Genomic DNA, 17,651 nt, shown 5'->3' with positions numbered 1-17,651 from the left:
CACTGGGGAAGCTACTCTTGCTTTGGCCTCTGTAGCATTTTGGTCAGAATAACAGAAGAATCTGGAAATGTTACACAGGAAATCTGTAGCAGTGGGGAAACAAAAGAGACGTCCGTGGGTCCAGTCCTGTTGAGCATCTGGTGTGACCCACTCTGCACGGCATTGCCTGTTTGTCTGTATGCACAGTCTCTTGTAATTCTCATCATCTCATCTGCAACATGACAAGCTCAGGGACCAGTCTAGAAAACTCCAGCACAGACAGGAACTTTCCCAACTTCTTTCCATGCACCTCAAAACAATCACCCTCCCGTAAAATCACGTTTGTGAAACCCTCACGAAAAGGAGATGTATTTAATTGCATGGAACAGCCCTCACATCCACTGGAAGATCCAAATTATTGTACAAATCATGGTTATTTGGAGAAGGGAATGACAACCCACTCTTGTATTCCTGCCTGGATAATCCCATGGACAGAGGAGCCTACAGTCCACAGGGTTTTAAAGAGTCAGACATGCCTGAGCAACTAACACACTCAGATGAATCAAAGAGAATGAAATAAAAAGACTGATAAGACCATAAACTTGAATTTAGATGACACACTCAAAACGTTGTTTTCATATATTTGTTTTGTTTTAAAAAGAATGTTGTTAAGGGTTTCTCACGGTGACTACACTCTGAAGCAATTGATGGAACAATAGTTCACATAGTAACTGTAGAGACTTAACTCACTAATTAGCAAATAGTCCTGTCATCCCCTTGTATTAGGGCTTCCATAGTGGCTCAGATGGTAAAGAACCTGCCTGCCGATGCAGAAGATGTAAGAGATGCAGGTTCGATCCCTGGGTCGGGAAGATCCCCTGGAGGAGGGCGTAGCAACCCACTCCAGGATTCTAGCTTGGAGAATCCCCATGGACAGAGGAGCCTGGTGGGCTGCAGTCCGTGGAGTCGCGAAGAGTCGGTAGGGATTGAGTGCCTAACACTTTCACTTCATGGTCATTCAGCTTTCGCTCTCAGTGGGAACCAACGTTCCAGGTCTGTCTCTGCCCCTGTGTTTGTTTTTGACTTTGACCTGTTAGCTCGGCGAGTAAACTAGCAACAGGAGGAGACAACATCTCTGTTTTTCTGTCTCGGTTCAAGGGCATGGTGGTCGGCACATGGGTGATTAGAGTCACGTGGACAGAGAGCTCTTTCTTTGTTTTCTGATTCCAAGTTACACCTCGTTTTCATATGTGAACAAGTTTGCACTCAGCTGATTTGATTACACCATAATACACACTTAAGTCCCTGTGATTGCTAACTTAGCCAGCAGTAAACACTTGCCAGCTTGAATAAAATCATTTCTGCTTGCAAAGCTCAGCCTGTGCTGCAGGGGCCAGAGATTTGGGTAACTTTAGGGCTTTCTTTCAACCCATGTAATGTATACACTTTGCTGAAAGAGGAAAGTTGACCAGCACTCCACAATTGTTCCCGATCCTTTAGCACGCTTCCTCAATTCCTTAGATTTGGGCTGGAATTTTTCAAAAGCCAGTGAAGTAAAACAGATCTCGAAAGTAAGAGAACAGTGAGCTGTGAAACTGAGTAAGAAAAGCCTTAAGAACTGATAATGCTTTAAATGTTTTACAAAGTTTTTTTTAATTATCTACAGATTTATGCTACTTCAGTATTGAAAATGTAGCCTTTTTTCTGTCTTACCTGGATAGTTCTTGAGCTGAGACGCGATTTTAATCCAATCAGATCATATTATTTTCAAATTTTATACATGACTGTTGTCGCTGTTCAGTCGCTAACAGTCGTGTCCGACTCTATATGTAATTATTAACAATCAATTGTATTGACGTCTACAATTTGAATTCAAACCTTGGGACTGAACTTTTTCCACCTAGTACCTCCAGTGTTCCACTTTTTGTATTAAAGAGTGTGAAATTTCCCCCTGGTATTTGTCAGAGGACTGATGGCATGTACATTAAATTTGTACTTTAAATTTACAGGGTCGGGACTCAGAATGTATTAACCATAATCTGTGGATGTGTGTGTGTCATTGATGTGTATCTGTTGCGTCTAATATAAAGTTACAGTTCATGGCTCATACTTCTTTAGAAAATCAACATATCATTTCTTTGAGGCTTCCCTGGTGGCTCACACAGTAAAGAATCTGCCTGCAGTGCAGCAGACCTGGGTTCGATCCCTGGGTCGGGAAGATCCCGTGGAGAAGGGAATGGCAACCCACTCCAGTATTCTGACCTGGAGAATTCCATGGACAGAGGAGCCTGGTGGGCTGCAGTCCATGGGGTTGCAAAAAGTCAGACATGACTGAGAGGGAAAGAAAGCAAGTACATTTATTTTGTAAACAATTCAAGGAAAAATCTGATGGAGCAAGATTCTTCTTTCCTTCCCTACCCACGTGCAGATACAAATACGCACATCCCTCCTCTTTTTCCATTTTGACAGTATTGATGATGAAATTTGTTTACATTCCACTCTTTCCAGAAAGGACTTGAGATAGCTTTTTAAATTCTAAAATATATTCTGTATATGAAAATAGGAGTTTACATAAAAGATACTTTATGGGATGATCATCACTTTTATAAAAGGAGTAACTATAGTTTCTTTTTATTTTTTATTAATCTTTTTCTTTCTATTGTGGTATAGTCGATTAACAGTGTTGTGATAGCTTCAAGTTGGACAGCAAAGGGACTCAGTCAAGCATATGCACGTATCCATCCTATTTCAAGTGCCCTTCCCATCCAGGCTGACACATAACAGCAGAGTTCCCTGTGCTGTACAATAAGTCTTTGTTACTTATTCATTTTAAATACAGCAGTGTGTCCATGTCCATCCTAAACTCCCCAACTATCCCTTCCCCCATCCTCCCCTCTGGAAACCATAAGGTTATTACAGAGTATTGAGCAGAGTTCCCTGTGCTGTCCAGCAGGTCCTTGTGGGTTCTCTGTGTTCAATAGTGTTCAGTACAACAGTGTGTTCATGTCCATCCCAAACTCCCTAACTATCCCTTCTCCCCATCCTTCCCCCAACCCAGCAACCGTAAGTTCATGGCTAAGTCTCTGCATCTACTTCTGTTTTGTACATAAGTTCATTTGTATCATTTCTTTTTAGATTCTTCACATAGGGGGTGTCATACAATGATTCTGCATCTCTGCCTGACTCACTTCACCCAGTATGACAATCTCTAGGTCCATCCACGTTGGTGCAGATGACACGACTTCATTCTTTTCAATGGCAGTGTAATATTCCATTGCATATATGTACCACATCCACTTTATCTATCCCTCTGTTGAAGGACATTGAAGTTGCTTCAGAATTTTGACCTGACTCTCCGAAGTCGTGGACATCAGACCCCATGAGTCTTTAATTTAAGGATTTCTGTTCTCTCACAGTCTCTGTTCCCCAAGAAGAATTACGAGTGTGTGACCAGCTGTGAGTTCCTCAAGTACATCCTGTCGGTGAAGCAGGGAGACTGCCCCTCCCCAGAGAAGGCCAGCGGGTTCGCCGCCGCCTGCGTGGAAAGCTGCGACGCGGACGACGAGTGCTCTGGGGTTAAGAAGTGCTGTTCCAATGGCTGCGGGCATACCTGCCAGGTGCCCAAGACGCTGTACAAAGGTGAGGAGCAGGGCAGAGCCGGGGTGAAGGGGCCTGCAGCCTCACAGCTGCTTGTGTGTGCGCGTGGGAGAGGGTGTCCATCAAAGACGTGACGATGGCCAGGAAACACGGAGCTGCAGGAAAAAATAACCTGCATCACACAAACATCTGAAAATTTGTGAACTCACGTTGTGGTGCAGTGAATCGTCCATGTGAACACTTATCCATGTATTTACTGAAGTACGGTTGATTTACAATATTGGTTTCCTGCGGACAGCCTCGTGACTCAATATAACACCATTGAGTGTAATAATAATAGAATAGAATAAAAATGATAAAATATATTGTATTTTAATATAATCAAATATATCATAGTACAATATATTATATTTAATATAATAAAGTATATTTTAATATTATAAATATATATTAAAATATAATACTCCTCCTTCACCCTTGGCTTCCCTGGTGGCTCAGACCGTAAAGCGTCTGTCTACACCGCGGGAGACCTGGGTTTGAGCCCTGGGTTGGGAAGATCCCCTGGAGAAGGAAATGGCAATCCACTCCAGGGCTATTGCCTGGAGAATCCCATGGACAGAGGAGCCTGGTAGGCTATAGGCCATGGGGTCGTAAAGAGTCAGACACAACTCATAAAATATAAATATAATAAAGTATATTATATTTAATATAATAAATATATTTTAATAGGATGACTATATATTAAATATAATAAACATATTATAAAATATACATATAATAAAATATATTTTAATATATTTCACATATAATAAAATATATTTTAATAGAATGAATACATATTAAAATATAATAATAAACATAAATATAATGAATATGTACTTATAAATATAATAATGAAATACATAATAAAATAAATGTAATAAAAATTTATATATAAATATATATAATAAAATATGTAAATACATATATAATAAAAATCATTATACTCCAGTTAAAGTTATTATCAGGACTTCCCTGGCAGTCCAGTAGTCAAGACTTCATCTTCCAATGGAGGGCGTGCGGTTTGATCCCTGGTCTAGGAGCTAACATTCCACTCATGGTGAAAAAAGCCAAAACAGAAAGCAGAAGCAATGGTGTAACAAATTCAATGATTACTTTCAAAATGGTCCACATAAAATAAAAACTCTTTAAAAAGTAATGGCTATGTTGTATGAATCCTGCCGAAATTGACCATGTAGGAAGGCCATCATCAATTCAGGGACTTTATGGTGTGTTTTTCTCGAAAGTGAGTAAACCACCGAGGCTCTACTGGCTTCCTAGGAGTAAATGTGTTTAGATCTTTGGAAAATAGGCTAGGGGTGGCACCCTTGAAAAAGCCATAATGCACGCGTGATTATTGTGGTTTTTCTGTTTGCGTTATCCAAGAAGAGAGGTGTGTTTGCTAGACAGTGCCATACTGACGGAAGTAAGTCAGACATAGAAGAAGAATGTCCTTACATATGGAATCTAAAAATGATACAGATGAACTTACTGAACAGACACAGACTCACAGACTTAGAGGAGGAACTTATGGTTGCTAGGGAGGAAGGAAGGGGGAAGGGATAGTCAGGGAGTTTGGGATGGACACATGGCTGTGTTTAACATGGAGAACCCACATGGACCTGCTGTTTAGCACAGGGAACTCTGCTCAATATCCTGTAATAACCTTATGGTCACCAGGGGGAAGGATGGGAGAAGGGATAGTCAGGGAGTTTGGGATGGACATGGACACACTGCTGTGTTTAACATGCAGAACCCACATGGACCTGCTGGACAGCACAGGGACCTCTGCTCAATGCTCTGTAATAACCTTATGGTCACCAGGGCGAAGGATGGGGGAAGGGATAGTTAGGGAGTCTGGGATGGACATGGACACACTGCTGTGTTTAACATGGAGAACCAGCAAGGACCTGCTGGACAGCACAGGGAACTCTGCTCAATGTCATGTGGCAGCCTGGATGGGAGGGGAGTTTGTGATAGAAAAGATGCATGTGTACGAATGGCCGAGTCCCTTTGCTGTCCGCCTGAAACCATGACAACAGTGTTAATTGGCCTATATACCCCAATACAAAATAAAAAATTTAAAGTTAGAAAAAAAAAAAAAAAAGAAGGGTGTTTGCAGGGACTTTTAGTATTTTTAATAATATCTTGAGATCCTGGGCTTTCCTGGTGGCTCAGCTGGTAAAGAATCCGCCTGCAGTGCTGGAGACCTAGGCTCGATCCCAGGGTCGGGAAGATTGGGAAAAGAGAAAGGCAACCCACTCTGGTATTCTGGCCTGGAGAATTCCAAGGACTGCATAGTCCATGGGGTCACAAAGAGTCAGACATGACTGAGCGACTTTCACTTTCACTTGAGATCCTAGATGGTAAGATTGCCCTCTTCCAAAAGACCGGGATGAGGCTTGTCAAACAATTTAGCTGAAGTAACACTTTGCCTTCACAGGCAGTTTCTAGGGCACTTGACTCCTGTATGCTAAGTGTTACTTGACTCTGTGCAAACGTGACCAACTTCTTTCATGCCAAACCGATGGTATTGTGTTATGCACAAGTTTTGGACGCCGTCAAAGTATACTCTGAGAGACGTAGCATTTGGTTACTTTTTGGAGTGTGATTTGAAGAGAAAAACAGAATTACTTGGCATTATGCATTACAAGCAGAAAGAGAAATCTCTCTTGCTTTGTCACTTTGACTGTCACACATCAAGTTGATACTGTTGCACTGCTGGTTTTGAATTCAGTGCTTGCTGAGCATTTTCCCAAGTCCTTACTTACATTTTCAGAAGTCCACTGTTAGACTTATAACAACTCGGGTGTCCCAGAAGCCACATAGCTGCACCGCATTCCTCCAGCTTCCTGTTGGAAACATTCTTATCTGAAGTCTATATAATCCATCTCATTTTCCATTTTTCTCACCCTAAGATCCTTGGAAACCTGGCACAGTTACTATCTCAAATTCAAAATAATTGCTGTTTTCTCTTTCTTAACAGACTGACATTTCTTTAATGGATCTGAGTTTTATTATTTCCACACTTTTTATTATAAACCACAAAGAATGAGTTCTGCCAAAATCTCTCACCACTTAAGTTTTTAACACTCTACTCTTAGGAAACCTTTGCTGTTATTAGAGATCATTTGCTATTTAACTATTTGCATTTACCATAAAAATAGGATGCTATTAGGAGGATTGTTGAAAACCCATTTGCAAAACCTTTTTTGTTTTAAAAGTAAGGTGGTTAAAAGAGGCGCTATAAATTATGCTTTTTGTGTGAAAGCAGTGAAGAGTCGCTGTGAATTTCAAGTATGCCTGGTTCACCGAGAATAAGGGGAATATTACAGAGAGGGCGAGCATAAATGATTAACAATTAAAAGGTACCACGATTTATTATTTTTTTTATATTTATTTATTTATGGGTGTGTCCCGTCTTAGTTAACAGCATGCAGGATCCTAAGTGTGCAGCGCACAGGCTCTTTATTGCAGTATGGGGGTTCTCCCTTGCTGTGGCGTGTGGTCTCCAGAGCTTGCGGGGGCTCTGTATAGTTTGTGGGACCCGGGTCTCTCTCATTGAGGCGCCCGGGCCCAGTACTTGTAGAACACACTGGCTTATTAGTTCGTCCTGGATGGGGGATCTTAGTTCCCCGACCAGGAACTGAACCTGCAACCCCCTGCGCTGACTGCAAAGCGGACTCTCCACCAATGGAACCACCAGGGAAGTCCCAGGACGCTTGCACTTGAACCTTCACACGATGCGTTTTTTTCCAGGGATGAAGTCCCCTGTCTGCTACCAGTAACTCTGGACGTGGATGTTTGTGGAGAAAGGGCATTCACAGAGAGCCAACCATCAAGACCATAAACAGGCTCTGTTGACTTGCAAGTGATTTTGGCATAATGAGCATAAGGATAATAGAGGATTATTTGGGGGGAAAAAAAATCTAAGTACACATAGAGAGATTTTCCCTTCTCTCTGAAGCATATATCTGTACACATATGTCCTCCTTCTTAAACTTCCCACCCCTCCAGGTCATCACAGAGCACCGAGCTGAGTTCCCTGCGCTGTACACCAGCTTCCCACTAACTATCTGTGTTACACACGGTCGTGTATATATGTCAGTGTATATATCGTGTGTATATGTCAGTGGTACTCTCTCTGGTCGCCCCACGCTCCCCTTCCCACGTGATGTCCACAAGTTCTTTCTCTATGGCTGAGTCTCTCTTCCTGCCCTGCAAACAGCTTCCTGTGTACCATTTTTTCTAGACTCTGCATACATGCATTGATATGATCCAGCAGTCCCACTACTGGGCATATACCTTGAGAAAACCATAATTCGAAATGACACACGCACCCCAGTATTCACTGCAGCACTGTTTACAATAACCGGGACACGGAAGCGACCTGAATGTCTGTCAATAGATGAAGGGATAAAGACATGGCCCACGGATGTTGCTGTTGTTTTAGTCACTAAATCGTGTCCAGCTCTTTTGTGACCCCATAGACTGCTGCCCGCCAGGCTCCTCCATTCATGGGATTCTCCAGACAAGAATACCAGAGTGGGTTGCCATTCCCTTCTCCAGGGGATGTTCCCAACCCAGTGATCAAATCCATGTCTCCTGCATTGATGGGCAGATTCTTTACCACTAAGCCGCCTGGGAAGCCTGTGACGCCTATATACAATGAAATATTGCTCAGACATAAAGAGGAACAAAATTGTTTCACTTGTAGTGATGTAGTGATGTGTAGTGATGTATAACTCTTGTTACACAGAGTGAAGTAGGTCAGAAAAAGACAAGTATTGTATGAAAGTGAAAGTCGCTCAGTCGTGTCTGACTCTTTGCGACCCCCATGGGCTATACAGTCAATGGAATTCTCCAGGCCAGAATACTGCAGTGGGTAGCCGTTCCCTTCTCCAGTGGATCTTCCCAACCCAGGGATGGAACCCGGGTCTCCCGCATTGTAGGCGGGTTCTTTACCAGCTGAGCCACCAGGGAAGCCCGAGAATACTAGAGTGGGTAGCCTATCCGTTCTCCAGTGGATCTTCCCGACTCAGGAATTGAACCGGGGTCTCCTGCATTGCAGGCGGATTCTTTACCAACTGAGCTATCAGGAAAGCTCAAGTATTGTATATTAGCACAGATATGTGGGATACAGAACAGTGGTTCTGAAGTGCAGACTTTTTCCTCAAGAAGAACACGCTCCAACACAAGTTGAACTCGACCAGTCCCACTGTTAGCCCCGCAGCGCCGAGGCTGAGGTTGCGGGCCTCTCTGGGGCTATCTGGTGGTTGACATCATACACACCTCCAGGGCCTAATCCCACCTGCCCAGCTGTCCTGTCATCTCTATTGTGACTGTCCAGCTACTATAAGAGGGCCCTCAACTTCAAGCTGTCTTTGGGCGCCCCTGTATTATTATATTATAGGTTGGTTAAAAGATACATCGGGATCACTTAGGTTAAATCTAATACCATCACTAATTAAGCAGTCGTTTTAGGCTAATAAAGAACATGGAGCTTTTTTTCTCTGAAGGTAATTTTTAGCTAATTTCTGGAGTTGTAGGAATGGCTGCCCACTCCAGTATTCTTGCCAGGACAATCCCATGGACAGAGGAGCCTGGAGGGGTACAGTCCATGGGGTCACAGAGTCGGACGTGACTGAACGACTAACACTTTCTACTTTCAGTATTTAAATGAGACATGAAGCATATACCTTGTGAAGGGCTTCCCTGATGGCATAGACAGTAAAGAATCTACCTGCAATGCAGGAGACCTAGGTTCAATCCCTGAGTTGGGAAGATCCCCTGGAGAAGGGCATGGCAACCAACTCCAGTATCCTTGCCTGGAGAATCCCATGGACAGAGGAGCCCGGTGGGCTACAGTCCACAGGGTCACAAAGAGTCGGACACAACTGAGCAACTAGCGCACACACACACACACACACGTGAAGAACCAGACACTCCTGGACAGACCTGTAAGGTCTTCAATTTCCGTTTGTTCATTGTTAACTTACTGAAGTGTCAATCTCATAGGGAATCCCAAAAAGCATTTTTCTTTGTTTATAAATTAATTTTTTGACTGTACTGGGTCTTTGTCGCTTTGCCAGGCTTTCTCTAGTTGCTGCAGTGGGGGCTACTCTCTTAATTCCAGTGGTTTCTCTTGCTGTGGTGCATGGGCTCAGTTGCTCCCTGGCACGTGGGAATCTTCCAGGACCAGGGATCGAATCCATGCCTCCTAGACTGCCAGGCAGATTCTTCACCACTGAGCCTCCAGGCAAAGCCCACAAAGCATTTTCTTAATGTCTTCCCCAGTTTGAGTTCTAAAGGGTCAGCTCAGTCTACAAGTATGGATCCCTGTTCGCTTGGTGAATATTGACCATCAGTTAGAACACCAGGAGTTGGTGATAGACAGGGAGGCCTGGTGTGCTGCAGTTCATGGGGTCGCAAAGAGTCGGACACGACTGAGCGACTGAACTGAACTGAACTAGGAGTTACTAGGATTGCACTGACGTTCAGAACCGAAGCACACAGCCTCTGCCCGGCCCAGCAGTGAACTCATCGAGGTGGTCACGCACACACATTGCTGTTTAAGTGGACCACTCACTTTAGAAACTTTTGCCATTAACTGATACGGGCCAACCACTGCCCTAATTTTTTTCCTCTTTCTCTCTTATGGGGCTAAGGAAAAATTATAAAAATTCATGGAAACACATATATCCTTTCTGTGCAGTCCGTATGTGTAGGACATGCGGGCTGACCTCATAACTTCAGAGGCTTCGTACGCCGGAAACTTGACTTTTTAGAAACACAGTATGTTTTGAAAAGATGGTCCACGGAGTGACCCGTTACCCTGGGGCATGTAACTTGGGGTAGTGCTGTGAGAACTGTCCTTGGCTGACGCCTCACGTTACCTCTGCAGGCTGGTATTGGGGTTTGACACGAAGGAAAAAACAGCAGTGAGGTTTTCCTTCACCCTTCAAGTAAGGCTGTTACAAGTCTCGAAGACTTGACAGTGTTAACGCTGGGTGAACCAGGCCCCGTCTCTGAAACATGAGCCTTTGTGAGGCTGTGGGATGTTCACAAGCTGACCTTCTGCGGGTGACTCACAAGCTCTCGTTTGTTGGGGTTCTCCTTTGATTCCCCCTAGTTTAGTTCTGGTTTACTTAACAGCTTTGTCAAACTGTCCTCTGTCTAGAGGTCTTGCTTTCTTAATTTACTGCCTCTCTTGATGCCCATGGCTCCCCTGATAGCTCAGTTGGTAAAGAATCCACCTGCAATGAAGAAGACCCCGGTTCGATTCCTGGGCTGGGAAGATCCCCTTGGAGAAGAGATAGGCTACCCACTCCAGTATTCTTGGACTTTCCCTATGGCTCAGCTGCTAAAGAAGCTACCTGCAATGAGAAGACCTCGGCTCCATCCCTGGGTCGGGAAGATCCCCTGGAGAAGGGAAAGGCTACCCACTGCAGTATTCTGGCCTGGAGAATTCCATGGACCGTATAGACCACGGGGTCGCAAACAGTCGGACACGACTGAGCGACCTTAACTTTCACTTTTCACTTTCCTGACGCCCAGCTGCAGCGGTCAGTTTGGGCAGGGAAGGAGAAACGCTGAACTTCTCTTCCAGACAGAAAAATGCCAGGCAGCCGTGGCCTTCAGTTTTATAGGTGGCCGAGACCCAGGGCTCATCTTTAGCGGGTGCTAACCTGCAATCAATCGCGTTATCAGTTGGTTTCTTTTCAAAAGGGGCTGATGACGCCACTGCTTTAGTATTTCCATGAACCTGTCAGGATTTGAAATTTGTAAACGTCAGGATTTTCGAGGTGGACCACTTTTCACAAAGTGATCACTCGCATTTTGAATACAGTGACTGCATGCCCTCATGTGATAGGAACCCAGATGCCTTGAGTATAGCTGTCTTTATGAGAGACGCTGCTGCTGCTGCTGCTGCTAAGTGAGAGACGTTATGCAGTGACTAATTAATGACTCACTGGAACTCTGTATCTTTGTGCACTTGCACACCTGGACTTGTGACAAGTCCTTTTATGAACACTCAACACGGGTGATTTGCAACTGCCGACTGCTAGCCTTCCTCGATTTTTCCATCAGTCTGTTTTGAACATTTTTTTTTGAAGTGTTGGGTTTCCATGCCTTAGACTTGCTACGCTTTCAAGAAACACCCCCATATATTGCAGGATGCTACACCATAGCGTTCTGACATTTTTGACGGAATCGTTTACATTTCAGATGACAAAGTTGTTTGAAACCAATAAAGAAAGATGGTAGTCATTTACATAATGAAAACCACTCTGAGGACAGATCTCTGTCCTCTGTTCCGGGGATGCCTTCAGGAGGCTGGGGGAGCTCGCAAGAATGAGACTCCTGGAAGGGGCAACGGTGGGGGCCGGGCCCCATCTGCACACAATTAACAGCCCAGAGGGTGCAGTTCCTCCCAATCAGGGCAGCCAGCCGACCCTAATGCAGACCAGATGGACCATTTCTTCACGTGCAAATGGCGAGATCATTGCCCATCAGAATGAAGGAGATACTTAAGGGAAGGAATTTGAGTTGACAGCTCCCTGATGCTCAGTCATGTGGTGTGGAGGCCCATGGCAGTCAGATGACATTCATGACCGAGGCCTCAAAGCATGTGGGTGTAGGGGCGGGGGTCCCCCGGCTGAGTTCAGGGTACTTCAGCGCTGGGCCAGTTACTGGAGCTGCATTTCCCCTAGAGGATTCTCCGTGGAGGGCCAAGGAGAAGGGCGGGTTTGCAGTCTCCGGCAGTGCTCTGTGAGGTTAGGAACCTAACGAGCCATCTTCTGTCCCTTTAAAAAAAAAAAAAAGAATGTATTTTTAATTGGGGGATCATCGTTTTGCAGTGTCGTGTTGGTTTCTGCCATACAACAAGACTCAGCCCTACACGTATATATAACATGTATATATATACAATACAATACATATATGTTATATATATATGTGTGTGTGTGTGTAGATATACATAAAGCAAAGTACACCCTAAAGGAAATCAGTCCTGAATACTCATTGGAAGGCCTGACGCTGAAGCTGAAACTCCAATTCTTTGGCCACCTGATGCGAAGAACTGACTTACTGGGAAAGACCCTGATGCTGGGAAAGCTTGAGGGCGGGAGGAGAAGGGGACGGCAGAGGATGAGATGGTTGGATGGCATCACCGACTCGATGGACATGAGTTTGAGCAGGCTCCAGGAGTTGGTGATGGATGGGGAGGCCTGGCTCGCTGCAGTCCATGGGATCACAAAGAGTCGGACACGACTGAGCGAGTAACACTTAGACTTTAACCGTTTTCCTAGATTCCACATACATGTGTTAATGTACAATCTTTATCATTCTCTTTCTGATTTACTTGTATTAACAGGCTCTCGTTTCATCCATCTCACTAGAACTAGAGTCAAATTCATTTTTATGGCTGAACAGTATCCCACCGTTTGTATGTAACACAACCTCTCTATCTACCTGTCTGTCGATGGAATCACAGTAGCTTCCACGGCTTAGCTGTTGTCATGAACAACTGGGGTACCTGTGTCTTTTTCAGTTGTAGCTTTCTGAGGGTATATGCCTGCTGATAGGATTGCTGGTTCGTATGGAAGGACTGATGTTGGCCTTCTGACCCTTTGGCCACCTGATGCGAAGAGCTGACTCATTGGAAAAGACCCTGATGCTGGCAAAGATTGAAGGCGGGGGGAGAAGGGGATGACAGAGGATGAGATGGGTGGATGGCATCACCGACTCGATGGACATGAGTTTGACTAAACTCCGTTCTCACCAACAGTGCAGTGGGGTTCCCTTTTTCTCCACACCCTCTCCAGCATTCATTGTTTGTAGATTTTTTTTTTTTTTTGGTGCTTAGCCTTGCTCTGTTTAAAGAGGAAATAAAGGAATGTTTGAGTCCCAAGACCTTGATGGCGGAGGGAGACGTGAGCTCCTTGAATAGATACGATCCCAGAGGAGGTGGCAGTGAACGCCTGCGATGATTCCTCTCTGAGACTCTCAAGCGGAGATTTTTACCCCTGTTGCCATGTCTTCCTCCTAATTCTTCCTGAGAGAAGAATAAAGAAGTGGGCTGCTACTACTTTTCCAGGCGTATTCCTGAGAGGATAACGCAGTGGGCTAGGCCCTTTCTTCAGTGAACAGTTCCACACCATTTGCTTCTGCAGAGTGCTCCTTATGGGGCATTGGTTGGGGGGCTGAGGAGGGTGGAGGAGAACCCAGTTCTTGACACACACACACACACACACACACACACACACCCCTGGAGCTTGAGCTTCATAGGGAAGATAAGACATTCAGAGAGCTGGCTGTGTTCAGAGGCACTTGAATGCCTGTGTCGATGGTCACAGGTTCAACGTGGAATGGCAGAGCAAGGAATGGAGCCCTGCACTTCTAGCTGGAGGTTGAGGGAAGGTGGCTGAGAAGGCGGTGGCATCTGGACTGAGCCTGGACATATTCCAGAGTCTATGTCAGAAAACGAAAGGCAAGAGATTTCAGAACGAAGGAGACCGTGTGACCAGACCATAGCAGTAGGGAGCGCCTGGCAGTGTGGTCTGGGGAAGCCGGGTGTCGAAAGCAGGCTGTGTATTATTTCTCTTTAGTGGTTCCGTCTTGTCCAACTCTCTGCAACTCCGTGGACTGTAGCCCGCCAGGCTCCTCCGTCCATGGGATTCTCCAGGCAAGGATACTGGAGTCGATTGGCAGCCCGCACTCTTTGACTCCTGCAAGCTGCGGCTAAGACCCAACACAGCTGGAAATGAATAAACATTAGTAAATGGTATTTTTTTCATGTACACCTGTGGCCGATTTCATGTCGATGTGTTGGCAGAAACCCCCACAATACTGTAATTAGCCTCCAATTAAAATCAATTAATTAAAAAAAAATCAGTGAGCTTTTGAGCAGATACAGACGTGGTGCGTTTTAATCACCCAGCTCCATCCAGATCAGTGATGAATGGCTTTAGAATTTCCCACCATAAGAAGACCTCAGCGTGAATTCAGATCAGAATGAGATGAGTTGGAATTTCAGCCATGCTGCTAACCTGCATCAGAACTTCTCTGTGGTTTGTAGCCTTCCCTCTGCTGAGACTGAAGACATGGAAAGCAGAATGCAGCGCTCCGAACTCACCGTTTCAAATGAGGCATCAGCGCTCTAGGTGAACGCTCATCCTCAGTGCAGAACAGCTTTACGGGCGGCTGGTGTTCTTGGTTTGAGCATCAGGGTGCCCTGCACTCTAGCTAAATTCGGTCAGTTCCATTGATCTCTTTGGAATTATGAATTTGTTCTAAGTTCCCCTTTCCATCATGGCTGCTATTTTGAACCGTGGTTCTTACATCTTTGGGTTACCAGGCAACTTGCTCGCTCCGTTGCGGGGAGAGAGAAATCAAAATGATGAAGTATGTTCCGACGAGCCACCTGTGAGGGACTGTTTTTGAAGCCAGGCACTCACCCGTGCCAAAACCCAAACATTATTAATTCATCTTTTTTTTTTCCCCAATTTTAAACAGCAAGTCAGCAGGGAGAGCCCCAGCAATCACTTGGGGAAATCCACGAGTCTTGTGGTTCAGAAACCATTCCTGTATGCTTTGACCACATGAGAGCATTGGGCTTTATAATGTTTTCCTTAAAAGGAAAACTCACTCGGACGGAGAGGAGAGGAAACTCGGGAACCATGTCATAAGGACCCTGAGATAGAGCAGCAGGGGCAGAGCATGTTACGTGGAGAAGGACTTGAGACTCCTAATGACTGTCATCTCTGGTGGATTCCGTGTTAGGCTGCCATGTGCAGCTTGCTGTGTACATGCGTGCTCAGTCATGTCCAACTCCCTGTGACCCCGTGGACTGCAGCCCGCCAGGCTCCTCTGTCCATGGGATTCTCCAGGCAAGAATGCTGGAGTGGGTTGCCATGCCCCCCTCCATTGGATCCGCCCAACCCAGAGATCAAACCAGGGTGTCCTGCATCTCCTGCATTGCAGGCAGATTCTTTACCACTGGAGTCATCAGGGAAACCTGTTTATGACCATGTCAAGACCTAATTCCACCTGTTCACTTATGTGTTAGAAAATGGGAATTCTATCAGGTTTTCATTACAAACCAAATTGAACCCAATTGGGGTTCAGAAGGACACCTGGCACATAGTAAATATCAGGTATTTCTCTTCCCCTTACAAAAGGTTCCGTCTGCCCATTTGTCAAGTTTTAACTTCAGCAGGAGTGCTTTCTAACACTGCCATCTATAAAGTTCTTGCACTTTTTCTTTCATTTGAAAAAATGTACATAAAAGAACTGCTCTGAGGTTATGGCTCAGGTGGTAAAGAATCTGCCTGCAATGTGGAAAACCTGGGTTCGATCTCTGCTTCAGGAAGATCCCCTGGAGAAGGGAATGACAACCCACTCCAGTACTCTTGCCCAGAGAACCCCAGGGACAGAGAAGCTTGGCAGGCTACCATTCTTGGGGGTCACCAAGAGTCAGACACAGCTAAGTGACTAACCCTTGAGATTACTGGGGAGACAAAACCTTGTTCAGGGTCAAGAATCAATTTAGACCCTATAAAACAGTGGGAATGTGAAACTGAACTTGGCATCATATGATTTCAGACTGAACCCCTGATAGGGAGACGCTGCTATTAAGAAAGGAAGCAGAGGGTCCTTTGTCATGAGATGAGTTTCATCTCCTCTTCAGTTCTTCTTCCTTAGCATTCACCACAGTACACAGTGCACGAAGGCTCTTGTGACCGGAGTGGTTCTGTTCCAGGCGTCCCCCTGAAGCCCAGGAAGGAGTTGCGGTTCACAGAACTGCAGTCTGGGCAGCTGGAGGTAAAGTGGTCCTCGAAGTTCAACGTTTCCATTGAGCCCGTGATCTACGTGGTGCAGAGAAGGTGGAATTACGGGATCCATCCCAGCGAAGACGACGCCACGCACTGGCAGACCGTGGCACAGGTGAGTGCTTCCTGGGCTCTGTTTGTCCGACTCTTTGCGGCCTTGAGGACTGCAGCCCACCAGGCTCCTCTGTCCATGGGATTTTCCAGGCCAAAGTCCCGGAGTGGGTTGTCATTTCCTCCTCCAGGGGATCTTCCCAACCCAGGGATCGAACCTGGGTCTCCTAATGTCACCCTTGAGGTGACATCTCCTGCACACCTACACAGAGAAGGTTAACGTGCTGTAGCTTGCTCAAAATAGCCTGAGTGTGCAAGTCACTTAAACTGCTGTGCACACACCTCACCTCCAGCCCCCATCCCTTGGGGTGAAAGATAGGAGAAGCTCCATGGGTGTATAACCTGGTACCACGAGAAAGTGGGCTTCACGTGCTCACAATGCATGGTGAGTGAGTGAGTGAAGTCACTCAGTCGTGTCCGACTCTTTGAGACCCCTATGGACTGTAGCCTACCAGGCTCCTCCATCAATGGGATGTTCCAGGTAAGAGCACTGCAGTGAGTTGCCATTTCCGTCTCCAGGGATTGAACCCAGTTCTCCCACATTGTATGCAGACACTTTACCGTCTGACCCTCCAGAGAAGTGCCAATGCATGGTGTAGCGACATAATTCTCCTTTTCAGAAGATCCATTGACTTACTCGTGGCTGTGCTGGGTCCCTGTTAGGACATTTGGGCTTCCTCTCATTGCAGCAAACGGGTTCCTCTTCACTGTGGAGTGAGGGCTTCTCATTGTGGTGGCTTCTAGAACACGGGCTCTAGAACTCAGGCTCAGAAGTGGCGGCCCACAGACTTCCTTGCTCCAAGCACTGTGGCATCTCCCCAGAACAGGGATCCAAGTGGTGTCCCCTGCATTTCAAGGGGGGTTCTTAAAGCACTGGATCACCAGGGAAGCCGTTTTCCGATGCGTGTTCACATTCATTTCCTCCAAGAACTGCACTTAAGCCTTGAGATACATGTAGAACCCGCTAGACTGAGGGAAATTCAACAGCCGAAGGACTTGCTAACCTGCCATGTCTTGACGTCTTCTACTGTATTGCTCCTGAAACGTTGTTGCCGAACCATGAAAGATGGTGGGATTCTTGGCCTCCAGAGG

At 45.6% G+C, this 17,651-nt stretch overlaps 1 protein-coding gene across 1 annotated transcript in view; it reads left to right on the top strand.

The window, feature by feature from the left end:
• Nucleotides 1–17,651, top strand: part of ANOS1 (anosmin 1) — a 211,900-nt gene that overhangs the window by 139,228 nt on the left and 55,021 nt on the right. Inside the window, exons 4-5 of the mRNA XM_027533540.1 lie at nt 3,396–3,618; nt 16,379–16,563. Of these exons, the coding sequence (XP_027389341.1) occupies nt 3,396–3,618; nt 16,379–16,563 (408 nt within the window). The remainder of the gene's footprint in view (nt 1–3,395; nt 3,619–16,378; nt 16,564–17,651) is intronic.

The sequence above is a fragment of the Bos indicus x Bos taurus genome, chromosome X, assembly GCF_003369695.1.
Source record: "Bos indicus x Bos taurus breed Angus x Brahman F1 hybrid chromosome X, Bos_hybrid_MaternalHap_v2.0, whole genome shotgun sequence".
Lineage (NCBI taxonomy): Eukaryota > Metazoa > Chordata > Mammalia > Artiodactyla > Bovidae > Bos > Bos indicus x Bos taurus.
This window is presented reverse-complemented; position numbering and strand designations above follow the sequence as displayed.